At 42.5% G+C, this 24,917-nt stretch overlaps 2 protein-coding genes across 3 annotated transcripts in view; one reads left to right on the top strand and one right to left on the bottom strand.

Annotated features, from left to right (window-relative positions):
* The window catches only part of LOC124271221 (paladin-like), a 39,383-nt gene extending 36,494 nt beyond the window's left edge, over nt 1-2,889 (top strand). The window contains exons 18-20 of the mRNA XM_046706302.1: nt 273-413; nt 1,227-1,382; nt 2,419-2,889. Of these exons, the coding sequence (XP_046562258.1) occupies nt 273-413; nt 1,227-1,382; nt 2,419-2,562 (441 nt within the window). The 3' untranslated portion in view covers nt 2,563-2,889. The remainder of the gene's footprint in view (nt 1-272; nt 414-1,226; nt 1,383-2,418) is intronic.
* Nucleotides 2,890-5,269: 2,380 nt separating this feature from the next.
* LOC124271231 lies at nt 5,270-24,389 on the bottom strand. 2 transcript variants are annotated; one of them, XM_046706312.1, is made up of 4 exons: nt 24,380-24,389; nt 10,822-11,143; nt 8,540-8,679; nt 5,270-5,667 (listed from the first exon to the last, which is right to left on the bottom strand). In XM_046706312.1, the coding sequence occupies exons 2-4, from the start codon at nt 10,901-10,903 to the stop codon at nt 5,449-5,451; spliced, it is 441 nt and encodes a 146-aa protein (XP_046562268.1). In that variant the 5' UTR covers nt 10,904-11,143; nt 24,380-24,389; the 3' UTR covers nt 5,270-5,448. The 2 variants fall into 2 exon arrangements, with proteins under 2 accessions (XP_046562268.1, XP_046562276.1); XM_046706320.1 differs by lacking the exons at nt 10,822-11,143; nt 24,380-24,389 and adding an exon at nt 9,596-9,681.
* Between the last annotated feature and the right edge of the window lie 528 nt (nt 24,390-24,917).

A 24,917-nucleotide genomic window follows, 5' to 3' on the forward strand; every position in this document is an offset into this window, starting at 1 on the left:
TGACGTGTGTATGGTATAGCACTGTGACGTGTGTATGTTATAGCAGCGTGACGTGTGTATGTTATAGGATCGTGACGTATGTATGTTATAGCATTGTGATGTGTGTATGGTATAGCAGCGTGACGTGTGTATGGTAAAGCACCGTCACGTGTGTATGGTATAACAGTGTGACGTATGTACTTAATAGAAGTGTGACGTGTGTACATTATTGAAGCGTGACGTGTGAATGGTGTGCGGGTCATCCAGTCTGATGCAACTGTGTTTGTGTCCAGATCGTCCAGAAGTTGGTGCGTCTGTTACCTGGGGGTCAGCAGGTGAAGCGTGAGGTGGACCTGGTGCTGGATCAGGTGTTCGAGACCATGAGCCCCATGCACTTCCACCTCAGAGAGGTGATCTTCGTCACCTACAACAAGGTCAGATACCTCTACTGTCAACTGACGTAGCCCTATTGTTGTAGTCTAACCTGTTTACCATGTATGTGCAGAGAACGAAAAGCGCCAGTAAAATCACGCACAGAGTCGTCTTACTGCACCCTACACGGTGTCTTTCACAAATATTTAGCTGCAACTGTGTATATACGACCATAGTTTTGTAGTTTTATTTCTACGATGGCATCTGTGCATTAAAACGTTCCAATCACCGACGCAAGCAACCACGGAGTGTGTTGACACACTAGTCTCGCACTGTTCAATATACTCTTGGGTGAAATAAACCGACTTGGGTTGGATGTGTTTAAGCGCCCATTTCTCTCCTTGTAATATGCAGTATATAGGTAGAGGTAGAGCTACGGGGATATTCCACTCAAACGGTAATGACGGTAATATGTTTTCAACCTAAATTTGACACAACATTCTTTTCAAACTAATGTGTTTGTACGTATCTCGATATAATGCACATTTCCATGATTGAAAGCTGTTGTTAGTCCCTTGGGTAGGGAGATATAATACCCATGAACTTCGTATACACGTCGAATGACTGAACTGTTGAATCGGGTTGAAATGTGTAAAAGACCTGTTTCAATCTTACATTAACCATTGGTGAGGATTGAGGAAGATCCCCTGTATAATCAGCCTGTATGTTACCATTACACCCGGTGTCAGCAGGGGCGTTCAGTGTTCCATTCATATGATCTTCACAGTTATATTTTACACCACATGGAAACTGTGGACTGGGTAATCATTTGTTCTGGAGACGTCATGGTGACGTGTTGATTGCTGTCCTGGCAGATCAAGAGTGCCCGGACCGAGAGTCAGAGACAGAGCGTCCAACGACTTAGCGTGGAACACCTGGAGAGATACCTGCTACTGATTCTCTACAACGCCTACCTCCATCACCAGGGGGACTCAAACTGGGACACGACATTCAGCCAGTGGATGTGTGAGGTAGATACACCTTCAGTTAGTGGAATTGTCGGGTAGATACACCTTCGTCAGTGGATGTGTCAGGTAGATACACCTGTCAGTGGGGTAGATACACCCTTTCAGTTAGTGGATGTGTAAGGTAGATACACCTTCGGTCAGTGGATGTGTCAGGTAGATACACCTTCAGTCAGTGGATGTGTGAGGTAGATACACCTTCAGTCAGTGGATTTGTCAGGTAGATACCCCTTCAGTTAGTGGATGTGTCAGGTAGATACACCTTCAGTCAGTGGATGTGTGAGGTAGATACACCTTCAGTCAGTGGATGTGTCAGGTAGATACACCTTCAGTCAGTGGATGTGTCAGGTAGATACACCTTCAGTCAGTGGATGTGTCAGTTATAAACACCTTCAGTCAGTGGATGTGTCAGGTAGATACACCTTCAGTTAGTGGATGTGTCAGGTAGATACACCTTCAGTCAGTGGATGTGTGAGGTAGATACACCTTCAGTCAGTGGATGTGACAGGTAGATACACCTTCAGTCAGTGGATGTGTCAGGCAGATACACCTTCAGTCAGTGGATGTGTCAGGCAGATACACCTTCAGTCAGTGGATGTGTCAGGTAGATACACCTTCAGTCAGTGGATGTGTCAGGTAGTTACACCTTAAGTGGACACCTTCAGTCAGTGGATGTGTCAGGTAGATACACCTTCAGTTCAGTGGATGTGTCAGGTAGATACACCTTCAGTCAGTGGATGTGTGAGGTAGATACACCTTCAGTCAGTGGATGTGACAGGTAGATACACCTTCAGTCAGTGGATGTGTCAGGCAGATACACCTTCAGTCAGTGGATGTGTCAGGCAGATACACCTTCAGTCAGTGGATGTTTCATTGAACTTGTACATTGAGTGTTCCCTCGTCACCAAGATGGCTTACTGATCTCATATACGTTGCGGTGTCTGTGTCTTGTGTGATGTATCGTTTGTAAATATTGTTTGAGACAACCCACTGCCAGTTGTTTGTTGTCACAATGATATTAAACTTATGTTTCCTCTGCTAGGTGGCTGCACGAGTGGGGGTGTACGAGCTGTTGGACAACCTGGCCTTCTACGACTTTGAGCAGACACTGTCTCAGTTCCGGACCCGGCGTGAGAGATGGAGAGCGCGGAGACAGAATCTCCCCTTCCATGGGCACTTCATCTGAGTGCTAGATGTTCTAGATCAGTGTCTGTCTTCTAATGCTCCGTTGTGCTTGGCCAACAGATATGCCAGAATCCCGAGGAGTCACACTTCACTAAACCTGCTCGTTCCACATATCAAATGACCTGTTCTGAGGCACCTTCAGTGTTTGCCGCCCTCTCACCTGGAGCAGTACATGCGCAGCATTCTGGGTACAGAACATCCGACGACGTCCCTCTAACGCTCGCCTGGTAATCTCAGTGGTGGCGACTGATGCACCTCTGTCACAACAAGTCCCGTACTTTATTACCTATCCATGTTGTGTGTTGTGAAATATATAATTTTCATACACTGCTCGAATTTGTTTTTTTATACGTTTGATGTTGTCCGCTGGAAATCCAACGACTCACCACGTTATAGAAACGTATGGATATCATCTAATCCCTTGGCAGCACACTCCACCACGTGACCAAGCAGTGTGTTCGATCCGTGGAGGTATTACGCGTATGAAACGAACGAGGTAATCACTTTACAGATGGAATAGCAGTCACCTCATTTATCCAGTCAAGGATATCACACAATATTCAGAACTAACATCATATGTCTGTATTTACAATCCTTTCTCGAAAATCGATGAATATACGTACAGACAGAAATACAAGAAAGCATATTGTACATCTATTTATTAAAGTTTGTCACAATTTGCATAGAGGGTCATGACAACTAATGTGAATCTACTGTATTACCGCTATTCAAGAACATGGGACACGTGAGTGAACTATGATATATATATTGTAGGCACAAATGTATTATTATAGAAGTAGAAGATATGATATGATAACTATTTAGAGAAACGATGGCAAATCCTAAGAGACAAAGAGAATCAATTATAAAAAAAGGTGAATATGATTAAATAATTTTAAGTTCATTCGACGCCATCTGATAAGCATCCACAAACATGAATTGCCAACAACACTGCGAGGGGAGGCAGAGGGTTGCTGACATCAACCTCGTTCCTGACGTTGACGTTACCGTAGCCGTTTCATCAAAAGTGCAGCTTTAGCAATTTACAAACATATTTCTGAACGAATTTTTGCAATAAATGATACTTAAGGTCATTTTAACAATTGAGTTGTAGGTATGCGCCTCCATTTCATAAAAGAGTGGGGTTGGTTTGTCGCCAAGGCTCGTGTCCACTGCCCCGGTCCCTGCGACTGGCGTGTCAGTGTTGACCACAGTTTAACCACAGTTAACCAGTCGTAGGCCAACATGTAGCGGAACCACAGCGGAAACGTTCACTTTGTCAGTAGCCTGTGTCAGACTGCAGGCAGAATGAAGCATGTGGAACAAGGACATGGTGGTGATTATTCATGGACATGCAATAAACATCATAATCTACATCATGTATTGTGCGTCTTCTGCATTTCACGGTGTACTCACAAAAAGGCTGATACTCTAGTGAGCTGGGTGTAATGAGACTAGCATGTCAATGATGGCCATCACGTTGAACTCCCCGACGTTAGGTATGGTCCGATCTTAGAAGCCCCAGATGAGTTTATGTTTCGTACAAACAACTTAAAGTTTCTTGAAGAATGAGGACTATTTTTAAGGATATACAACTTCTTTATTCTATATTCTATAATCGAGCACTCACCTTAGATTCTATGTCGAAACGTCGCCTATATAGAATAAAGAAGTTGTATATCCATAAAAAATAGTCCTCATTCTTCATCTACCCAACTTCTAGAATGCCAATCAAAGAAGTTAAAGTTTCTTGTAATTGTCACATATTTCTTGTTACGTATTATAATTCTCTGGTGTATTTTTAAATTTGGCAGCCTGCACATGCCCTGATTCCTGCAGGAAAGTGTGGTGCTATTCCTAAAGCACCCTCGCGATCTAGACCCAACACACCCGGATTTCAGCTGTGCAGTTTATAGTTAGGATTTAAAGGTATATATATTATTATTATTATTATAATTATTATACTTTTACAACTAAATACAATCAACTGGAAATATCAATAGGGTGATATAATGCTGATGCTATGATGTCTATGAGATAACAAGGACTGGGCCCCGTTCCATAAACCTATTTCAGCGCTACGGTGATCGTGACTCCAATGCTTTAACATAGACTTACGACCATCGTCGTGCTTCAATCGATTTGTGGAAGGGGGTCATGTGGTAGTATATATGGCATGGCTGGCTATGTGTAGAATTCAAGGGAGGTAAACTCGTTTTGCCTGTAGATAGCTCCTGTAAGGTGTCTCACATACTGATGTGTGTTCATGTTGAGATGAAGTGTTTATAATATGTGACAATGTATATAATTTGTTCCATGTCGGTGATACTGTATATCGAATGTTGCTGAAAGTGTATATGATATGACACGACAGTGTATTTCATGGATGCTGTGCAGGTGCCTGAAACAAGACACATACATTCACTACCTGCATCACAACCCCTTGTCGGCAGTCGTGCAATAAAATAACACACTTAAAGAGAGGCTCTCAATGTGAATGTTCAGTCACGTGCAGCTCACAAAATACTGAAAAGGCACACCACCTTCAAAACAAACAGTTTTTATAGGACCTCTACAACCCAAACCGTATTTCCTTGCAACTCTAGTGGGTATGATATATAATGTGTGTGTGTGTGTGTTGTTTTGTGTGTGTGTGTGTGTGTGTTTGTTTCGTGTGTCTGTATATCAGACTGGACCTGTTTTTTTTGTTCCTATTCTGAAGCGTATTATGATTGTAAATATACGGTTTGATCACAATGAAATGTTTTTCAACAATTTCAGATTTTTGGTATATGCATGATTTTGTTCAAGGAAACAAATATTTAACGAAAATAACAATCCCATTAGATTTTCAGAAACAGTCAGATCCAGTCTATCTACAGCCAGATCACATGACAGTTGTCATTAAAACAATTAACGCAGCTGTGAGTGTCCCGTGCCACGTGACGTAATGGCGTTGTGCTGTGTTGTCGCTGTTACACTTGTCTGTTGTGCAGCAGGAGACGCACCGAGTCCGGAACAACATGGTGGTACATCCGGGTGTGCAGTCAGGACTGCAGGTGCGCTCGAACACTGTCTGAGACTTACGGTTGTTGATACGGCGAACCTGAAACATATCGACAGGGGTACGGAGGAGCCTGGGAGTACATCCGCTGTTTGATACACACATTCACGCTGGTTGGTCGGAAACATATATACTTTTTTCTCCCACACTTCCGACCTGACAATGCCGAAACACTGTTCAAAGCGGAGTCACACACCAACAACATCAGACCATATCTGAAGCGGAGATCATTCACCGACAGCAAATTACGAATATAGTGGCAAATATTTGACATCAACAAAACAACACAATGTCGACTAGGTGAATGATGTGAATACAGTAATATGTTGATGATTTTTAGATCTGACTACAAGTAAATGCCTAGTTTCTATCATTTTGATAAATCAGTAAGAATCCGAAGATGTACACATTCCAAATATAACCGACCACGTCATCAGTCAAGGTTGCTGTATATACGAGCACTCATCTTGCAGAACCACCTCGTCAGTCCAGGTTGCTGTATATAGGAGCACTCACCTTACAGAACCACGTCATCAGTCCAAGTTGCTGTATATAGGAGCACTCACCTTACAGAACCACCTCGTCAGTCCAGGTTGCTGTATATAGGAGCACTCACCTTACAGAACCACGTCATCAGTCCAGGTTGCTGTATATAGGAGCACTCACCTTACAGAACCACGTCATCAGTCCAGGTTGCTGTATATACGAGCACTCACCTTACAGAACCACGTCATCAGTCAAAGTTGCTGTATATAGGAGCACTCACCTTACAGAACCACGTCATCAGTCCAGGCTGCTGTATATACGAGCACTCACCTTACAGAACCACGTCATCAGTCCAGGTTGCTGTATATACGAGCACCCATCTTACAGAACCACGTCATCAGTCCAGGTTTCTGTATATAGGAGCACCCACCTTACAGAACCTACTCATCAATCAAGGTTGCTGTATATACGAGCACTCACCTTACAGAACCACGTCATCAGTCCAGGTTGCTGTATATAGGAGCACTCATCTTACAGAACCACGTCATCATTCCAGGTTGCTGTATGTAGGAGCACTCACCTTACAGAACCACGTCATCAGTCCAGGTTGCTGTATATACGAGCACCCACCTTACAGAACCACGTCATCAGTCAAGGTTGCTGTATATAGGAGCACTCACCTTACAGAACCACGTCATCAGTCAAGGTTGCTGTATATAGGAGCACTCACCTTACAGAACCACGTCATCAGTCCAGGTTGCTGTATATAGGAGCACCCACCTTACAGAACCACGTCATCAGTCCAGGTTGCTGTATATAGGAGCACTCACCTTACAGAACCACGTCATCAGTCCAGGTTGCTGTATATAGGAGCACCCACCTTACAGAACCACGTCATCAGTCCAGGTTGCTGTATATAGGAGCACCCACCTTACAGAACCACGTCATCAGTCCAGGTTGCTGTATATAGGAGCACTCATCTTACAGAACCACGTCATCAGTCCAGGTTGCTGTATATAGGAGCACTCACCTTACAGAACCACGTCATCAGTCCAGGTTGCTGTATATACGAGCACTCACCTTACAGAACCACGTCATCAGTCCAGGTTGCTGTATATAGGAGCACCCACCTTACAGAACCACGTCATCAGTCCAGGTTGCTGTATATAGGAGCACTCACCTTACAGAACCACGTCATCAGTCAAAGTTGCTGTATATAGGAGCACTCACCTTACAGAACCACGTCATCAGTCCAGGTTGCTGTATATAGGAGCACTCACCTTACAGAACCACGTCATCAGTCCAGGTTGCTGTATATAGGAGCACTCACCTTACAGAACCACGTCATCAGTCCAGGTTGCTGTATATAGGAGCACTCACCTTACAGAACCACGTCATCAGTCCAGGTTGCTGTATATAGGAGCACTCACCTTACAGAACCACGTCATCAGTCCAGGTTGCTGTATATACGAGCACTCACCTTACAGAACCACGTCATCAGTCCAGGTTGCTGTATATAGGAGCACTCACCTTACAGAACCACGTCATCAGTCCAGGTTGCTGTATATAGGAGCACTCACCTTACAGAACCACGTCATCAGTCCAGGTTGCTGTATATAGGAGCACTCACCTTACAGAACCACGTCATCAGTCCAGGTTGCTGTATATAGGAGCACTCACCTTACAGAACCACGTCATCAGTCCAGGTTGCTGTATATAGGAGCACTCACCTTACAGAACCACGTCATCAGTCCAGGTTGCTGTATATAGGAGCACTCACCTTACAGAACCACGTCATCAGTCCAGGTTGCTGTATATACGAGCACTCACCTTACAGAACCACGTCATCAGTCCAGGTTGCTGTATATAGGAGCACTCACCTTACAGAACCACGTCATCAGTCCAGGTTGCTGTATATACGAGCACTCACCTTACAGAACCACGTCATCAGTAGGTTGCTGTATATAGGAGCACTCACCTTACAGAACCACGTCATCAGTCCAGGTTGCTGTATATAGGAGCACTCACCTTACAGAACCACGTCATCAGTCCAGGTTGCTGTATATAGGAGCACTCACCTTACAGAACCACGTCATCAGTCCAGGTTGCTGTATATAGGAGCACTCACCTTACAGAACCACGTCATCAGTCCAGGTTGCTGTATATAGGAGCACTCACCTTACAGAACCACGTCATCAGTCCAGGTTGCTGTATATAGGAGCACTCATCTTACAGAACCACGTCATCAGTCCAGGTTGCTGTATATAGGAGCACTCACCTTACAGAACCACGTCATCAGTCCAGGTTGCTGTATATAGGAGCACTCACCTTACAGAACCACGTCATCAGTCCAGGTTGCTGTATATAGGAGCACTCACCTTACAGAACCACGTCATCAGTCCAGGTTTCTGTATAAACGAGCACTCACCTTACAAAATCGTTCGTAGTCCCTGCACTTGGTCACCTTGATGGCGGTCAGATTGGCCAGAGTCTGGCAGTTCTTTTCCATCTCGTAGCAGTCGTAGCAAAACAAGGGCTTTCTCACTGCCACCTCCACGGTTTCGTAGCCTGGGGAAATGTGGAAATATTAGTCTTTGTCCTTGCCACAGACGCCGGTTACTCGAATGGCACGTTTCACGAATCTGTGTCTCAAGTCACAACTGAATGATAGGTCACACACATCTGTGACTTACGTCATAGTCAGATATATCAATAGTTATATCGCCACAACCTTCAGTCAGATATATCAATAGTTATATCTCCACAACAATTGTCAGTCCGTAGCCAAATATATACCTCAGCTCTATGACACCAGATTGCAACTTTTTAACATGTACCTTTGATGAAAATGAAGAATTAGATGTTTTAATAAACTTTGTCCAAATCATTATATTCTGGTCGTATCCAGATGCCAGACATGCAGTTCGACGTGGATCATATAAACCATCGGTCTATACAGTGGGCATCGAACATCTGCTACATGGCATACATCAGCCATCTCATGGTCGGTGAAGGCGGAACATGGGTACTGTTGCCCAACAGTGTGTTCACGTACAGTTTACACACTATACACGTTGAATTAAAGAGTCAACTAGGTACACTGATTGTTAGGTATGCACCTTTTTACAATTCTGCCCTGTTGTACAACATCCTGGTTATCTGTCTGCGCCCGTGGAAACAGCTGACGTGTGCTGTCCAATATTTGCTGTGTAGGTCATGATGACCTGTCAACACAAGGCCGCACAGTCCTCAGGATGAACGAGGAGTCGACACGCATCCTGACAAGAACCGATACACTCTGTGTGCTGAAGATCGATCCCCATCCAGGCTAAGACACACGTGCGTCTTAAAGCGTCATCTCCAGTTATAAATATTGATCTGACAATTGCCTCGCACAACAGCGCCACGGAAACAAATACGTGTTGTGTACACAACGTATAAACTGACACTAGTCAGCTCCTTCCCGTGTGAGCAAACACGATACCTGTATATATGTATGCTGTACAGAACACCTTGATGTACAGACACATGCACGCCATCGGCTGACATCATCAGTTACAAGGCACAATATGTGATGGTTATGTTAGCTGTTACTGCTGCATCTATACCTACAGGCATTGGATATGTCACAAACAATAGATCCCTATTCAGCACCGATGTTACAGTGTGTGTCACATGGCATGACTGTGTTACAATATCCGTCGTTATATACCCGATATCTAGCAGAATAAATATTCTCATGCCAATAATGGTTGTCAGCCCCTTCATTTTTTTTAATTGGAGGGTGTGGGGTGGGGTCTGAGGTGTGTGGGGGTTGGGGTGGGGAGGGGGTGACAACCATTATTGGCATGAGTATAATTGATATATGACATATAAATGGATTATGACATCTAATGCAATATGTCATTATTATATGTCATCTAAACAGAATTTCGCACGAGAACGTGGTACAAGTAACGGCGTGTTATATGTAGGTATAATCTCCAACACACGGTCACACTTCAGCGATTATACCCTGTGTGTGATTTAAGTGTGCCAAAGCCATAAACACAGACAGACGGAAGGACGGACGGACGGACGGACAGACAGACAGACATACATAATCACGTCTATTAATAGTTATAGATATGTACCCGCAGACATATGCATACATATATTTTACATACATGTACAAACACACACATACACACACGCGCACACAGAAATGTGTGTGCGTGTATACGTAACGTAAGTGTATATCAATTTTTACATCAGAAACATATGCGCCAGGTCGATATACACGTGAATCTTCACGCATTCATGCAAATAAGAAGAGACATTGACGACCTTAAACATTCTAATTACGCTCTTCCAACTCGAGTGCGATCACATTAAATTAATGATTTCAATTCTGGAACTGAACTGGAACATCTGCGCATGCGATATTTCACTCTGTGGAGTGACAACACATCAAACAACACATCAAACAGAACTATTTCCCTAAAGACAACTAATGTACAAGTCCATAAGTCATTGAGTGCATAGTGCTAGTACCATCATCATCATCATCATCATCATCATCATCATTATCATCTGCCAACGTGTCGTGAACACAGTCATGAAATAGGTCTCACCAAGAGGAAAACGTAAGAATTTATCCACTGACTTTAACGAGTAGCCAAAATCCTCATTACTGAACACAAATATCGACCCTCTCCTCCAGGCACTTACCTTGTAAATCGGCAGCCACCTGTCGGCCTATCTGTAGAACGAGGACAATGAGGGGCACAAGGAGCTCGTACTGCAGGTGCATGACGAAAAATGGGTGTCACGTAGGTCTTCAAGACTATTTCCGGCGGCTGTGGCGCACCATCTATTTACATCCTGGAGATACAAGGCTGGATATCTCCCCGAGACCCTCTGACCCTCCTCCTGGTAAGTCTTGGGTCTAGGCAGGTGAAAGGAACACCCTCCTTCTGATACCGACTTACTGTTTGGGGTTAACTAGCCACCCGGCTACCCGGCTGTCAAGACGACTGCAATTCCTACACGTCTCTCCCGCCTCTTGCCACTTCGCCGTTGTCAATGGTTTATCCCATGGCATGGCCCTATTACCATAATCAATATTCCAGTTGCTGTACCGCCAACCATTCCAGTGTGGAGCGGGCTGCTCGCCTCTCTTCCTGAAGCGGTAACCAAGTCATTGTCCTTAGCAAGACGTATGGACTTGAATATTCAATGCATAGTTACGATGCATGGCTAATGTATTGGCCCAATGTAATCAGTAATACTGGATCTACTACAAGGAATGAATTGACCCATTTACGACAGACTCAAGATGCCAGCATTCTGTTTAATCAGTTCCACGTCAAATGATTCCGTCTCTATGGTACACTGTCTCTGTTAGACCTCAAATCGGATGCTCTACGTGCCATTATTCAGATGCTACTATTACGTAACCGGGCAGTTATGGTTATTACGCAAGATGTCTTAGAGCCTGGGGCCTCCATTCGCCATCTGGATTCAGTGGCGTTCAATTCCTGGTAATAGGCTCTATTGTATAACCTATTAGGCTTATGATTAATGATACCAGGGTTCCAGTTGGCCATTACCGTCACATCAATAGCGACCGTCAGAATGTCCAATTACTGGAACTCCACTGTGGTCATACCTGTTCCCCGGTCAACAAGACAGACTTCGTAGAACAACCACCTCCCTGACTGGCCGTATCAGTCAACACAGTCTGATGGTCTATTGATTATAGGAATACAAACAAAGGATGTTTTCTCTTACAACGGCGAATATAAGTGTTGCTCTACAATCAGTACATATTGAAGGTAGTCATGCATGTTCTGGGATCAACTAATATTTTCAATTACCGTTACTTAATTCCACAAGCCACTAGTACCAGGTCAGGCGATATTGTCGGCTCACAAGCCACTAGTACCAGGTCAGGCGATACTGTCGGTTCACAAGCCACTAGTACCAGGTCAGGCGATACTGTCGGCTCACAAGCCACTAGTACCAGGTCAGGCGATACTGTCGGCTCACAAGCCACTAGTACCAGGTCAGGCGATACTGTCGGTTCACAAGCCACTAGTACCAGGTCAGGCGATACTGTCGGCTCACAAGCCACTAGTACCAGGTCAGGCGATACTGTCTAGTACCAGCTCACGAAGCCACTAGTACCAGGTCAGGCGATACTGTCGGTTCACAAGCCACTAGTACCAGGTCAGGCGATACTGTCGGTTCACAAGCCACTAGTACCAGGTCAGGCGATACTGTCGGCTCACACGCCACTAGTACCAGGTCAGGCGATACTGTCGGTTCACAAGCCACTAGTACCAGGTCAGGCGATACTGTCGGTTCACAAGCCACTAGTACCAGGTCAGGCGATACTGTCGGTTCACAAGCCACTAGTACCAGGTCAGTACCAGGTCAGGCGATACTGTCGGTTACCTGCCACTAGTACCAGGTCAGGCGATACTGTCGGTTCACAAGCCACTAGTACCAGGTCAGGCGATACTGTCGGTTCACAAGCCACTAGTACCAGGTCAGGCGATACTGTCGGTTCACAAGCCACTAGTACCAGGTCAGGCGATACTGTCGGTTCACAAGCCACTAGTACCAGGTCAGGCGATACTGTCGGTTCACAAGCCACTAGTACCAGGTCAGACGATACTGTCGGTTCACAAGCCACTAGTACCAGGTCAGGCGATACTGTCGGTTCACAAGCCACTAGTACCAGGTCAGGAGATACTGTCGGTTCACAAGCCACTAGTACCAGGTCAGGCGATACTGTCGGTTCACAAGCCACTAGTACCAGGTCAGGCGATACTGTCGGCTCACACAAGTTACAAGATATTCAGTTCAGTTTCACCCCTTTATCGAGAAAGAATAGACTAAAAAGTAGAAAATGGTAGCCGGTAAAATCCAAGCATTCGATGATGTAGAATGGAAAGATTATTTGGAATACAGATTGACTGTTTGGTTGGTTGTTTAACGCCGCGCTCAGCAGTATTGCAGCTTTATGGCGGCGGTCTGTAAATAGTCAAGTCTGGACCAGATAATCCAGTGATCAACAGCATGCGCATCGATCTGCACAATTAGGATACGATGACATGTGTCAACCAAGTAAGCGAGCCTGACCACCCGATCCCGTTAGTCGAATATATACGACAAGCATGGGTTGCTGAAGACCAATTCTAACCCGGATCTTCACGGGTCTGGAATACCGAGGGCATATCTTCCATTATACTGCTCAAGCTTCAAGCGCGCCTTTAGAGGCATTGCTAAGTTGGGAAAGTCTTGGCCACACATCACATATCAACGCTCCCTGTAGTACCATCATTTCATGCAGTTGGTTGCAATTATCAGACGGGTGCGCTAACTCTTCCATGACACATTCTAATCACTATGGAGAATGATATGTGAAAATATAGTTATAATTAGTCATGGGAGCCATTAATCGTATTTGGATGACAGGACATCCTCCATTGCCCAGGGCAATGACGTCGTGTTTCATTGTGATACATGTATTTGGTATCAGATTCAGATTGCCCAGGGCATTGACGTCGTTGTTTCATTATGATACATGTATTTGGTATCAGACTCATATTGTCCAGGGCAATGACGTCGTGTTTCATTGTGATACATGTATTTGGTATCAGATTCAGATTGCCCAGGGCATTGACGTCGTTGTTTCATTATGATACATGTACTTGGTATCAGATTCAGACGATAACCAGATCTACAATTTCTGATATGCATGCAACAGTATGGCTATCATGACATTTAGTAAACATTGATATTTTCACACAAATACATTAATCCGACATTCTCGGTAATCCGACATATTTCTCTGCAAACGTAATTGTCGGATTAACGAGAGCTAATCAGATTCAAATAACACGACGCCGTTGATCACAATAATAATAATAATAATAATAATAATAGTGGATATTTGTAAAGCGCCATTGTCCACCCACTCATGCATGCTCATGACGTCACAATGGGAGCTCCTGTTGTGTCACAGAAAAATATCGCGTTCCCAGACCAGAAAGTTTTGTCACGAAACAATGGCGCTCCCTCACGTTCCACTGTCTATGTTAACATATGACTTATTTGCCTGTTTGTGCAGTTAGTATTTCATTTCCATAACACTGTTGTGACATTCGGCTTTGTGTGTCACCGGTTATGTTTGTGTGGCGGTCGCCTATAAGTAATGTGTATCCAACACCCAAACTACAAACAACATGTTTTATATGCACTACTGTGTTGCCTATCTCGAAGTGCAAAACACTTTGAAAACACAATACATCTCGTACAATGTCACCGATATCTAGCGATGTGTAACAGTCACTTAACACTTAAAGTATTTAATGACTATGTTATGACGCATACAAAGTTCAGTTGGAATGGCTATGTCCAGTCTCAAAGCTAATCGCTTGCGTAACGGAACTTTTGTACATTACGGGTATAACCAACTCGAAGGCACCACTAATTTAAGTTCGTCATAAACGTACTTCGTAATACACATTTCAACTGAAACATGCAGGACGAGGCCGGGATTAAACAGCTACGTTATAAACGTACATTACTTATAGATTGCATATCCATTGGCGTTCCGTCCTCATGTTTGTACTGTATCACTGTATCACTGGCCTCCTGGGGTTTGTATTCTATATCTTATCACATCTATTACCATGTTGTTTTAGTGTATCACTGGTCTCATGTTTGTATTACAAATGTTTTCTTTGTAGTGCTACAATGTATATATATTCCCCATATACTCTCTACCATTCACCTGATAAAGGGGCAAGCAAACACCCCGAAACGTCGGGTTATTCACAATAAAGAAGTTGACATCCATAAATCATGCTTTTCTTATGCATTCCACTTCTGAAAGCCCTTCAAAGATTTGAACGTAGATTACGGTTGTTTGTACTGAAGCTATAATTGTGTTTTGTATGGCAGACTCACAGTTTCATCACAATGTTTATATAACTGGCGCTTTATATTGGCTCTGTGTACATAAACAATGTATATAATATACATGTATACAGACATATATTTCAGACAATACGGTCCTCTCCAACAAATCATTACGTAATGTTTTACGAGAAGTGTTTTATTGTTAGTGTGTGGGTCAGCCTAACCTAGACAAGCAGTGTACATTACACATATAACCCGAGCAGGAAGTTTTGCTGTGACCTGTCTCCGGGGTGGGGTGGCGGTGTGTGTGTGTGTGTGTGTGTGTGTGTGTGTGTGTGTGTGTGTGTGTGTGTGTGTGTGTGTGTGTGTTTTGGTGTGTGTGTGTCTTGGTGTGTTTTGGTGTGTTTTTTAAATGTGACCCACTTCAGTAAAACATTCGGATAAACAGATGAAATGGATAGGCACTGCTTTCTTAGATGGATCCAAACTGTAGATGGGCAGTCATGCGTGCAAACAGTATCAGCCCTCCTTCTTCAAATACGGCATACATTAACCTAATTTTAAAGCTGTTTTGAAACAACGATGCGATCTGGGATCTGCCCCATTGTTCATTGTGCATACCCCTACAGCAGATACCACTGGCGTGAATGTTTGACGAGTCGGCCGTGACGACAAAACGACGTGGGAACAGCGAATCAAACATTTTATGTAGTTTTATACTGTTCTATTATATATCATTATCTTATGCTGTCTGGGTAGAATTATTCTTCTTCATCAGTAGATCGTATTGCCGTTTCTGTGGAGCTGGGTCTGCTACTGGTGCTGCTTCTCGAATCTCCAGAGTCTCATCAATGTCATTTGGTATTGACAGACTTTGACTTGAGAAGAATGTTGTTGCCTGAGGCAAAACCAGTTGTCTACAAAGAGCCATAATTCTAGGCATTTACAAACTTACTACTCGTTTTTCATATGGTTTACTTGGTATTACACTTTCCTATAAAGTACAGATTCTGGTTTGAGTCCGAGATTCGATTCCACAATCTGATTGTGAGTCATCTGATCGCTGTTGATGATGTGGACTACTGTCTAGTTAACACAGCGAGTATGCCACACAGTAAACGGTCCATGTGTCGACCAGTCCATGTTCTAGTCCCTTAAAGCGGAGCGCCAGGCGGTGTAACAAGAAGTACCATTCGTTAACGTCTGTTGTTATGATACTGAAGCCCGCCATTCCGGTCTCCAGACAGACGCTCTATCCACAGTGCCACGGAGGCGACAGGTACTTCTCTGGAGATTCGGATGAGTATTTAGGTCAATCTACCACCGACTGTACTGGATGTTTGTAGATAGTCCGGTGACAGTACTGTGTACTGTACAGTGCACTGTCACCCCGTATACAATGTCAACAGCAGGGCTCCATGAGACATACGATTACCAATGACAACAGTAGGGCTCCATGAGACATGCGATCACCAATGACAACAGCAGGGCTCCATGAGACATACGATTACCAATGACAACAGCAGGGTTCCATGAGACATGCGATCACCAATGACAACAGCAGGATTCCATGAGACATGCGATCACCAATGACAACAGCAGGGTTCCATGAGACATGCGATCACCAATGTCAACAGCAGGATTCCATGAGACATGCGATCATCAATGTCAACAGCAGGGTTCCATGAGACATGCGATCACCAATGACAACAGCAGGGTTCCATGAGACATGCGATCATCAATGTCAACAACAGGATTCCATGAGACATGCAATCATCAATATCAACATCAGGCGATCATCAATGACAACAGCAGGATTTCATGAGACATGCGATCATCAATTTCAACAGCAGGATTCCATGAGACATGCGATCATCAATGACAACAGCAGGATTCCATTAGACATGCGATCATCAATGTCAACAGCAGGATTCCATGAGACATGCGATCATCAATGTCAACAGCGGGGTTCCATGAGACATGCGATCACCAATGACAACAGCAGGATTCCATGAGACATGCGATCATCAATGACAACAGCAGGATTCCATGAGACATGCGATCATCAATGTCAACAGCAGGGTTCCATGAGACATGCGATCACCAATGACAACAGCAGGATTCCATGAGACATGCGATCATCAATGACAACAGCAGGATTCCATGAGACATGCGATCATCAATGACAACAGCAGGATTCCATGAGACATGGGATCATCAATGTCAACAGCAGGATTCCATGAGACATACGATCACCAATGACAACAGCAGGGTTCCCTGAGACATGCGATCATCAATGTCAACAGCGGGGTTCCATAAGACATTCGATCATCAATGACACCAGTAGGGTTCCCTGAGACATGCGATCATCAATGACAACAGCAGGATTCCCTGAGACATGCGATCATCAATGTCAACAGCAGGATTCCATGAGACATGCGATCATCAATGTCAACAGCAGGATTCCATGAGACATGCGATCATCAATGACAACAGCAGGATTCCATGAGACATGCGATCATCAATGACAACAGCAGGATTCCATGAGACATGCGATCATCAATGACAACAGCAGGATTCCATGAGACATGCGATCATCAATGTCAACAGCAGGATTCCATGAGACATGCGATCATCAATGACAACAGATTCCATGAGGCAGGGTTCCAGCAGATTCCATGAGACATGCGATCATCAATGACAACAGCAGGATTCCATGAGACATGGGATCATCAATGTCAACAGCAGGATTCCATGAGACATGCGATCATCATCAATTCCATGAGCAGGACATGGGATCACATGAGACAGGCGATCATCAATGACAACAGCATGAGACATGCGATCATCAATTTCAACAGCAGGATTCCATTAGACATGCGATCATCAATGTCAACAGCAGGATTCCATGAGACATGCGATCATCAATGACAACAGCAGGATTCCATGAGACATGCGATCATCAATGTCAACAGCAGGATTCCATGAGACATGCGATCATCAATGACAACAGCAGGATTCCATGAGACATGCGATCACCAATGACAACAGCAGGATTCCATGAGACATGCGATCATCAATGACAACAGCAGGATTCCATGAGACATGCGATCATCACCAATGACAAACAGCAGGATTCCATGAGACATGCGATCATCAATGACAACAGCAGGATTCCATAGGAGACATGCGATCATCAATGTCAACAACAGGACGATTCCATGAGACATACGATCATCAATGTCAACAGCAGGATTCCATGAGGACATACGATCACCAATGACAACAGCAGGATTCCATGAGACATGGGATCATCGATCATCAATGACAACAGCAGGATTCCATTAGACATGCGATCACCAATGACAACAGCAGGATTCCATGAGACATGCGATCATCAATGACAACAGCAGGATTCCATGAGACATGCGATCATCCATGACAACAGCAGGATTCCATGAGACATGCAATCACCAATGACAACAGCAGGATTCCATGAGACATGCAATCACCAATGACAACAGCAGGATTCCATGATCATCAAAGACAACAACATACCCGAAATGCTCAACTAATTACATCACTAGCTTATTGTTTGAAGTTTGAAACTGGTTTCTGCTCTGAAACACTATATAAGATTAATGTAATCATTGGTTTTTTCTGAAGCATGAATACGACCTTTCATTCACTGCTAAATCCGACAGCCATTCATGTCGTCAGGTCGCGATACTTGCTGGCCGCGCTAAGCAGGGGACATGGAGATCGTGCTCCTCAACGATTTACACCTGTACAGGTTTTGCATTATTAGAGTTCAGATTATTTCCGCATGTTTTAACATAAGTGTTGTATTTGAGTGGGTTACAACTCGATCTATTCTGTATTTACGCCGTAACTGATGACGTAAGCGACTTATTCTCCAGCAGGTGGGGATCTCCATTGTCACGTTCACCCCGCTGGGCTAGGTGTATACGGTGCACCGGGGCAGGTTAGTGTATCAGCCAGCTCTCAGACCATCCCTTCAGCAGTATTACCTAAGATTGGAGATGTGTCAATTATGTTTTCTTAAAATAAATCCACTCTTAAGCTCATCAGCTCTTTACGAGCTGTGAAAACTATTGGGTTTAACCGACTCTTCTTGTCCTCGCCTGTGACAGTGAACTCTTCATACGGGAAATAACTTATATAACTAGGTCAACTGACAAGAGAAATATCATCCTGAATGTTGTAGTGATGTGTGCATACCGCTGCAGCTTGCAACGTGTCTAGAGACGAATAGAACCGGTCTGAAGGAGCTTAACTTTGTTACCAATGTTTGGATTATGATGGGGAGAATAAAGATTTCCATAGAAAGGTGTGCAGCCTTTATGAGGTTGCATATAGTGCAGCTGTAGGCCCAGAGAGAATTGAATTAGTCGCTTGTAATGAGTCAGTTAATTCTTTTCCAATTATTGGGAATATCATTTTACACTCTGTTATAGTATAAAGCTATCACGTTCGTGTTATACATGCTTTAAAGTTAATTTGAAGACTATCCAGAGGAATGATGTATTGTGCATCGCATATATCCTATATATAATGTATTCCTTTCCTGTACCAACTTTCTTGGATACAGGCAGGATCATAAGACCAGGGGTTTAACCAGAGCGGTTCTGATCAAATATCCTCAACTGCTTGCTGATTTGTTCCATTCTGTAACATCTTCCCGAAATCTGAAGTAATTCTTTCCATAACGGATCATTAACCTTGTCAATGATCAGACATGATCAATACTTGCTCCCTTGTTGAAGATTTCCATGAATGGAAACAAGGCGGGACTAATGATAGCCATTTTTAAAACATTATCTTTGCAAATTGGGGAGCTTTAGAGGTTCAATAAAATATTTAAGTTTATCCAGATAATTCTTTAGCAAATAAATTCTGTCTTATTCAGTTTAACATTCAAAATACATTTCAGTAATATCTTGCTTAGTTTATCATGAAACGTCTTCGGTCGATTGAGCAAAAGTGAAATAATCTGTACACGTTTTGATAGACTAAGAGAGTTTTAATTACTGTATTTTTTGCAGTTACTGTTAAATTTCTTTTTTTCCAGTAAGCTAACAACTTTTTCACACAATCAAACCCCTGTTCAAACTATTTACGATGTTCTTTGGCAAATGATCAGGTTCGTCGTTTGTTTTCTATTCAAAGTAAGAACACAAAGAAATTGATTTGCGTTCAAGTTTCATGATCAAAAGTATCAGAAAAATTAAAGAAGCGCCTAGTATGTATTCCAATTCGGAATCATCAAATGCTTTGAAGTATTTTTTTCACGCATTGTGCCTGGTAAGAAATTCCAATTTGCTGTATGTATTCCACTCTGTGCTAGTAGGGTTGTGTTGAGAACATTTGTCAGTTGATGTCGGAATGATCACTTTCTAGGGTAACATTAAAGATTTCTATCGATATCAGAACAAACTCAAGGCTTACTTGCCCTGGACGCGCCCCACCAGGTAAACTACATGTCGTGATTCAGGGTTATTTACAGTTATAATGTTCAAGATCAACAGAATGGTTTAGAACCATATACCAGTACCTAACAGATTACTGTAGCTTCTGTACACATGAATCTGTAATGTTGCCGGATGGTGTTTCGTTAAAGGCTGGATCATCTATATTAGTACCAAATACATGGGGTCGTGCTTAATCCCTCACTACAAAAATCTACTGTACCATTATTTACAGTTAATCTGTTTTGTACCTAAGCATCTGAATTTAGTAATATAACATCATCTCTGTCTTTATATTAGAATTGGGCGCATAATCTCCCTAGAAGATATATACTCCGTAAATACTTTTAAAAATGTGTTTAATCTGTGTTCGATAATTTAAAAGCGTTTTGATGCCTAAAAATTGTTTGAACCCTAAATGTGTTCGAAATTGTCTGGACTGAAAGCGTTTAAGATGCACAATGATACACTGTAAAAATAATCATGTACATTTTGTCGAAATATCTTTCGTTTAGACAATGTAATCATTTTGTTCTATTAAAAAGTGTGTAATTATTCTCTTAAAAATTATAACACAACGAACCATGTATTGATTTATGCATGCTATTTGTATGTAGAGTCACTCGTATTTAAGGAAGAATATTAATTGTCTTTTCTTAAATATACCTGTCAAATTTACAAGGATTATTCAGAATAATTAGGTCAAAGGTCACACACAACCCACCACCCACCAAAGCTTCTGCTTGACCAGATCCAAGTTTACTGAAGAAACCCACACCACTGACCAATGATCAACGCTATAACTGATAAAGACACTGAGCTGCAGGGACATGTTGGTTCCACTCTCCGTTGTTTTGGTGCTCACCATATAATAATGCTGCCTTATCATAATGTCTCCTTAATATGCACTCCGACAAATGTGTTTGGTGTTTACGGTCCTGATCCCGCTTGATGATAGAATCACATAAACGTCTGTTATATGTATATAGTTGCATCTATGATACACACACTGAGAACACATCAACAATATTAAAGAAATTTACTAATGTAACACCATGTTAAAAGATCTCTTCACTTTTTCCCAGAGGCGTGTCTGACATCAGACTCGTATTGTTTTTAATTGATAGCATACACCTAGCAGGAATTATGTTTTTCCCCGGTTTTATTTTATTTTTTTTATTTTCAAATTAAATTCGAATACTAATATTATTTGGAGATTAGGCTTTTAAAATGCGCTTCCCTCCTTGAATGAGAGCCACATTCGCTCTTCCCCGCTGGTGACTTAGACGTGCCAGTAGCCAGTCGCCAGAACCTCAGTATTTTCCCTTCCGCCCGACCGTTTCTGCAATGCAAAGGTCCAAAATGAAGGTCTCAATTCACTCTGATTCAGAACCACCGACTGGGGCATCGAGTTCAAAGGGGCGCATTTTCAGTTTAAATGGAATTATATTTTTCTATCAAAACTACCCAGGTTCAGAGACTAAGCGTTAGACAGGACCCTGTAATTATGGGTCGAAACATGCCCCGGTTATGCTCATTGCTTGTTGAAGATCATACCTCTATTTCACATTTCAAACTGTTTGAATATTTAACTTGCACTCTCTGCAGGCTGTTCATGGTGTGTGGTTTATGTCTGTGTTGATTGTTGTTTCTTGGAGGCTCATTAACATGAAAGCTATTTAAACAGTATATATCGATTGTTTTGAGGCTAGCGAATGAAGTGCCCATTTTACTTCTACCATAAATTCCAGTTTTTTATGGTAACTTGTCTTTATGTGTTTTGCAACGTGGAGGGCAGAATGTTTTAAACCCGTTACCATGGCTATTTCACAAAAAACATGTGCAATAATAGAATCGCATTTGAAGTTTATCAGTATATTGAATATGTGTTATATTCTATGGAATTTGCAAAGGCTAACATAATGCTTTACTATAACGCATATGTGTTCGTGTACACTGTATGTGCGATGTGCTTGTGCGATCTCATGCTCGTAGCATTGTATTCTTCAATTATCTATGGGGGTAGTGGAAACAGGTGAAGGGTGTAAATACATTGATACGTCTCAATACCTCCAGATAAGCTGCGTATTAGCTTAAAATACACAGACCATACATTTGAAAACAAGCATAACTCTTTTAACTCCGAGTTGAATGACCGAAAAGGAGAACACCACGGTTAAATACCCACTACTAATGTGTTTCTAAGCAGGTTGCGAACACAAATATTTCTAGAGATGTTTTGTTGCAGTAATCATGTATTCAAGAACTTTACACGAATAATACACGAATGACAAACATCTCACATATTGTAATGCTGTCATTGGTTAAAAAAACCCATACAAACCGGAGGAGAATAATAATATCTTGTATAACCTAACAACAACTATCCAACCCCAATGTGAATGAATGTGAAAAGGAAATGAAATAGTTTTATGTTCTTCCTTAGTAAACGTAGATGAGATTCGGAATTTTCATCAACTCTTACAGTTGAAAGGAACGTATTGTAAAATACTCGATGATCAAGCATTTCCTGACGTATCACTTTTTAATTCATGCGTGCAAATCCGTCTGCAAATCCGGTCATTGCATACCTGAAAAAGGGGCCTTTGTATACAGCACTATAAGATGAGTATATTTGACAAAGATGCAGTTTCATATGAAAAATGCGCCCCAAAATAGGAAATCGGGAAACGTACGCAAATCCGGTCATAGCATGTGTATTTCCTAATGTATTTATATTTTTTATTTCAACGGTGTACTATCTGGCTGTTGGTCCCGTGTAAGCTGATGGTTAGTTAGTAGTAATGAACTGATAATCTTTGTCGACTTTACAGGATAATGTTTGTCGACTGGACAGATCATCCGTTTTGAACGTGTTATTCTTTCAGCCTGAGGAAGCTTTTCTACTTTGTATCAATCACGCTAATGTCAGACCAATGTATATTTATCACATTGACGTTTCACTACTTTCACTTAGGATGAACGTACTCAACTCACTTGCTAAGGGTATACATGATAACAATGCTGGCCCTATTGTGGAGGACCACATACCTGCCATGCATTCAGACTTGATCTTCTCATTATTTTACATAAACGCCTGTAGCAATCTGTCACGTCAAAATGAAGAATACATTCAAATGATGGTGAGTGCCTCAAGAGGAATTGAAGCGACTGGTGAAGGGCGTGTGTATCCTAGACACAGAGTATTAGACTGCCGTTATGTCGGGAGATCACTGGAACAACAACACAGGGCTATGTCGAGGGACATACCCGAACACAGCATCGTCTAGCTCACAGCACCAGCAACCTGCTTCCTTCATATGTCATGTCACTTTCAATTTTCAGGCCTTGGTTTAAGGATTGGTACTAATGAGCCTTCTCCCTATCACAATAAACTGTTGAATTTGTACTGCCACTCAAACCATTTGCGGTGATTTGTATCGGGAAACACCACTGACAGTTTCGATTTAAGTACTGTCACTCCAACCCTCTGTAGCGGTTTGTATTAATTTGTAAACTTAATGAAGTATAGATACATTTGGGCGACCATGCACAGTATAGATACATTTGGGCAACCATGCACATTATTCTTTACCGGAATGATTTCTTGTTAACGTTAGTTTCAACTTGAGAATCAACATATTATAGATACATTTAGACGACCATGCACAGTATAGATACATTAGGGCCACCACACATGCCCAGTAAAGATACATTTGGACGACCGAACATGCCCAGTATAGATACATTTGGACGGTCACACATGTCCAGTATAGATACATTTGAAAAACTCAATATGCGCAGTATAGATACATTTATGACAGTATAGATACACTCAACATGCACAGTATAGATACATTTTGGACAACATCAACATGCCCAGTATAGATACATTTGGACAACTCAACATGCCCAGTATAGATACATTTGGACAACTCAACATGCACATATAGATACATTTAGACATTTGGACAACAACATGCACAGTATAGATAGACACATTTGGACCACAGTATAGATACATTTGGACATGCACAGTATAGATACATTTGGACAACTCAACATGCACAGTATAGATACATTTGGACAACTCAACATGCACAGTATAGATACATTTGGACAACTCAACATGCACAGTATAGATACATTTGGACGACCATGCACAGTATAGATACATTTGGACAACTCAACATGCACAGTATAGATACATTTGGACGACCACACATGCCCAGTATAGATACATTTGGACGACACACATGCACAGTATAGATACATTTGGACGACCACACATGCACAGTATAGATACATTTGGACGACCACACATGCACAGTATAGATACATTTGGACGACACATGCACAGTATAGATACATTTGGACGACACATGCACAGTATAGATACATTTG

Source organism: Haliotis rubra, unplaced genomic scaffold (genome assembly GCF_003918875.1).
Source record: "Haliotis rubra isolate DU_JTF1 unplaced genomic scaffold, ASM391887v1 Scf1023, whole genome shotgun sequence".
In the NCBI taxonomy this organism is placed as follows: Eukaryota; Metazoa; Mollusca; class Gastropoda; order Lepetellida; family Haliotidae; genus Haliotis; species Haliotis rubra.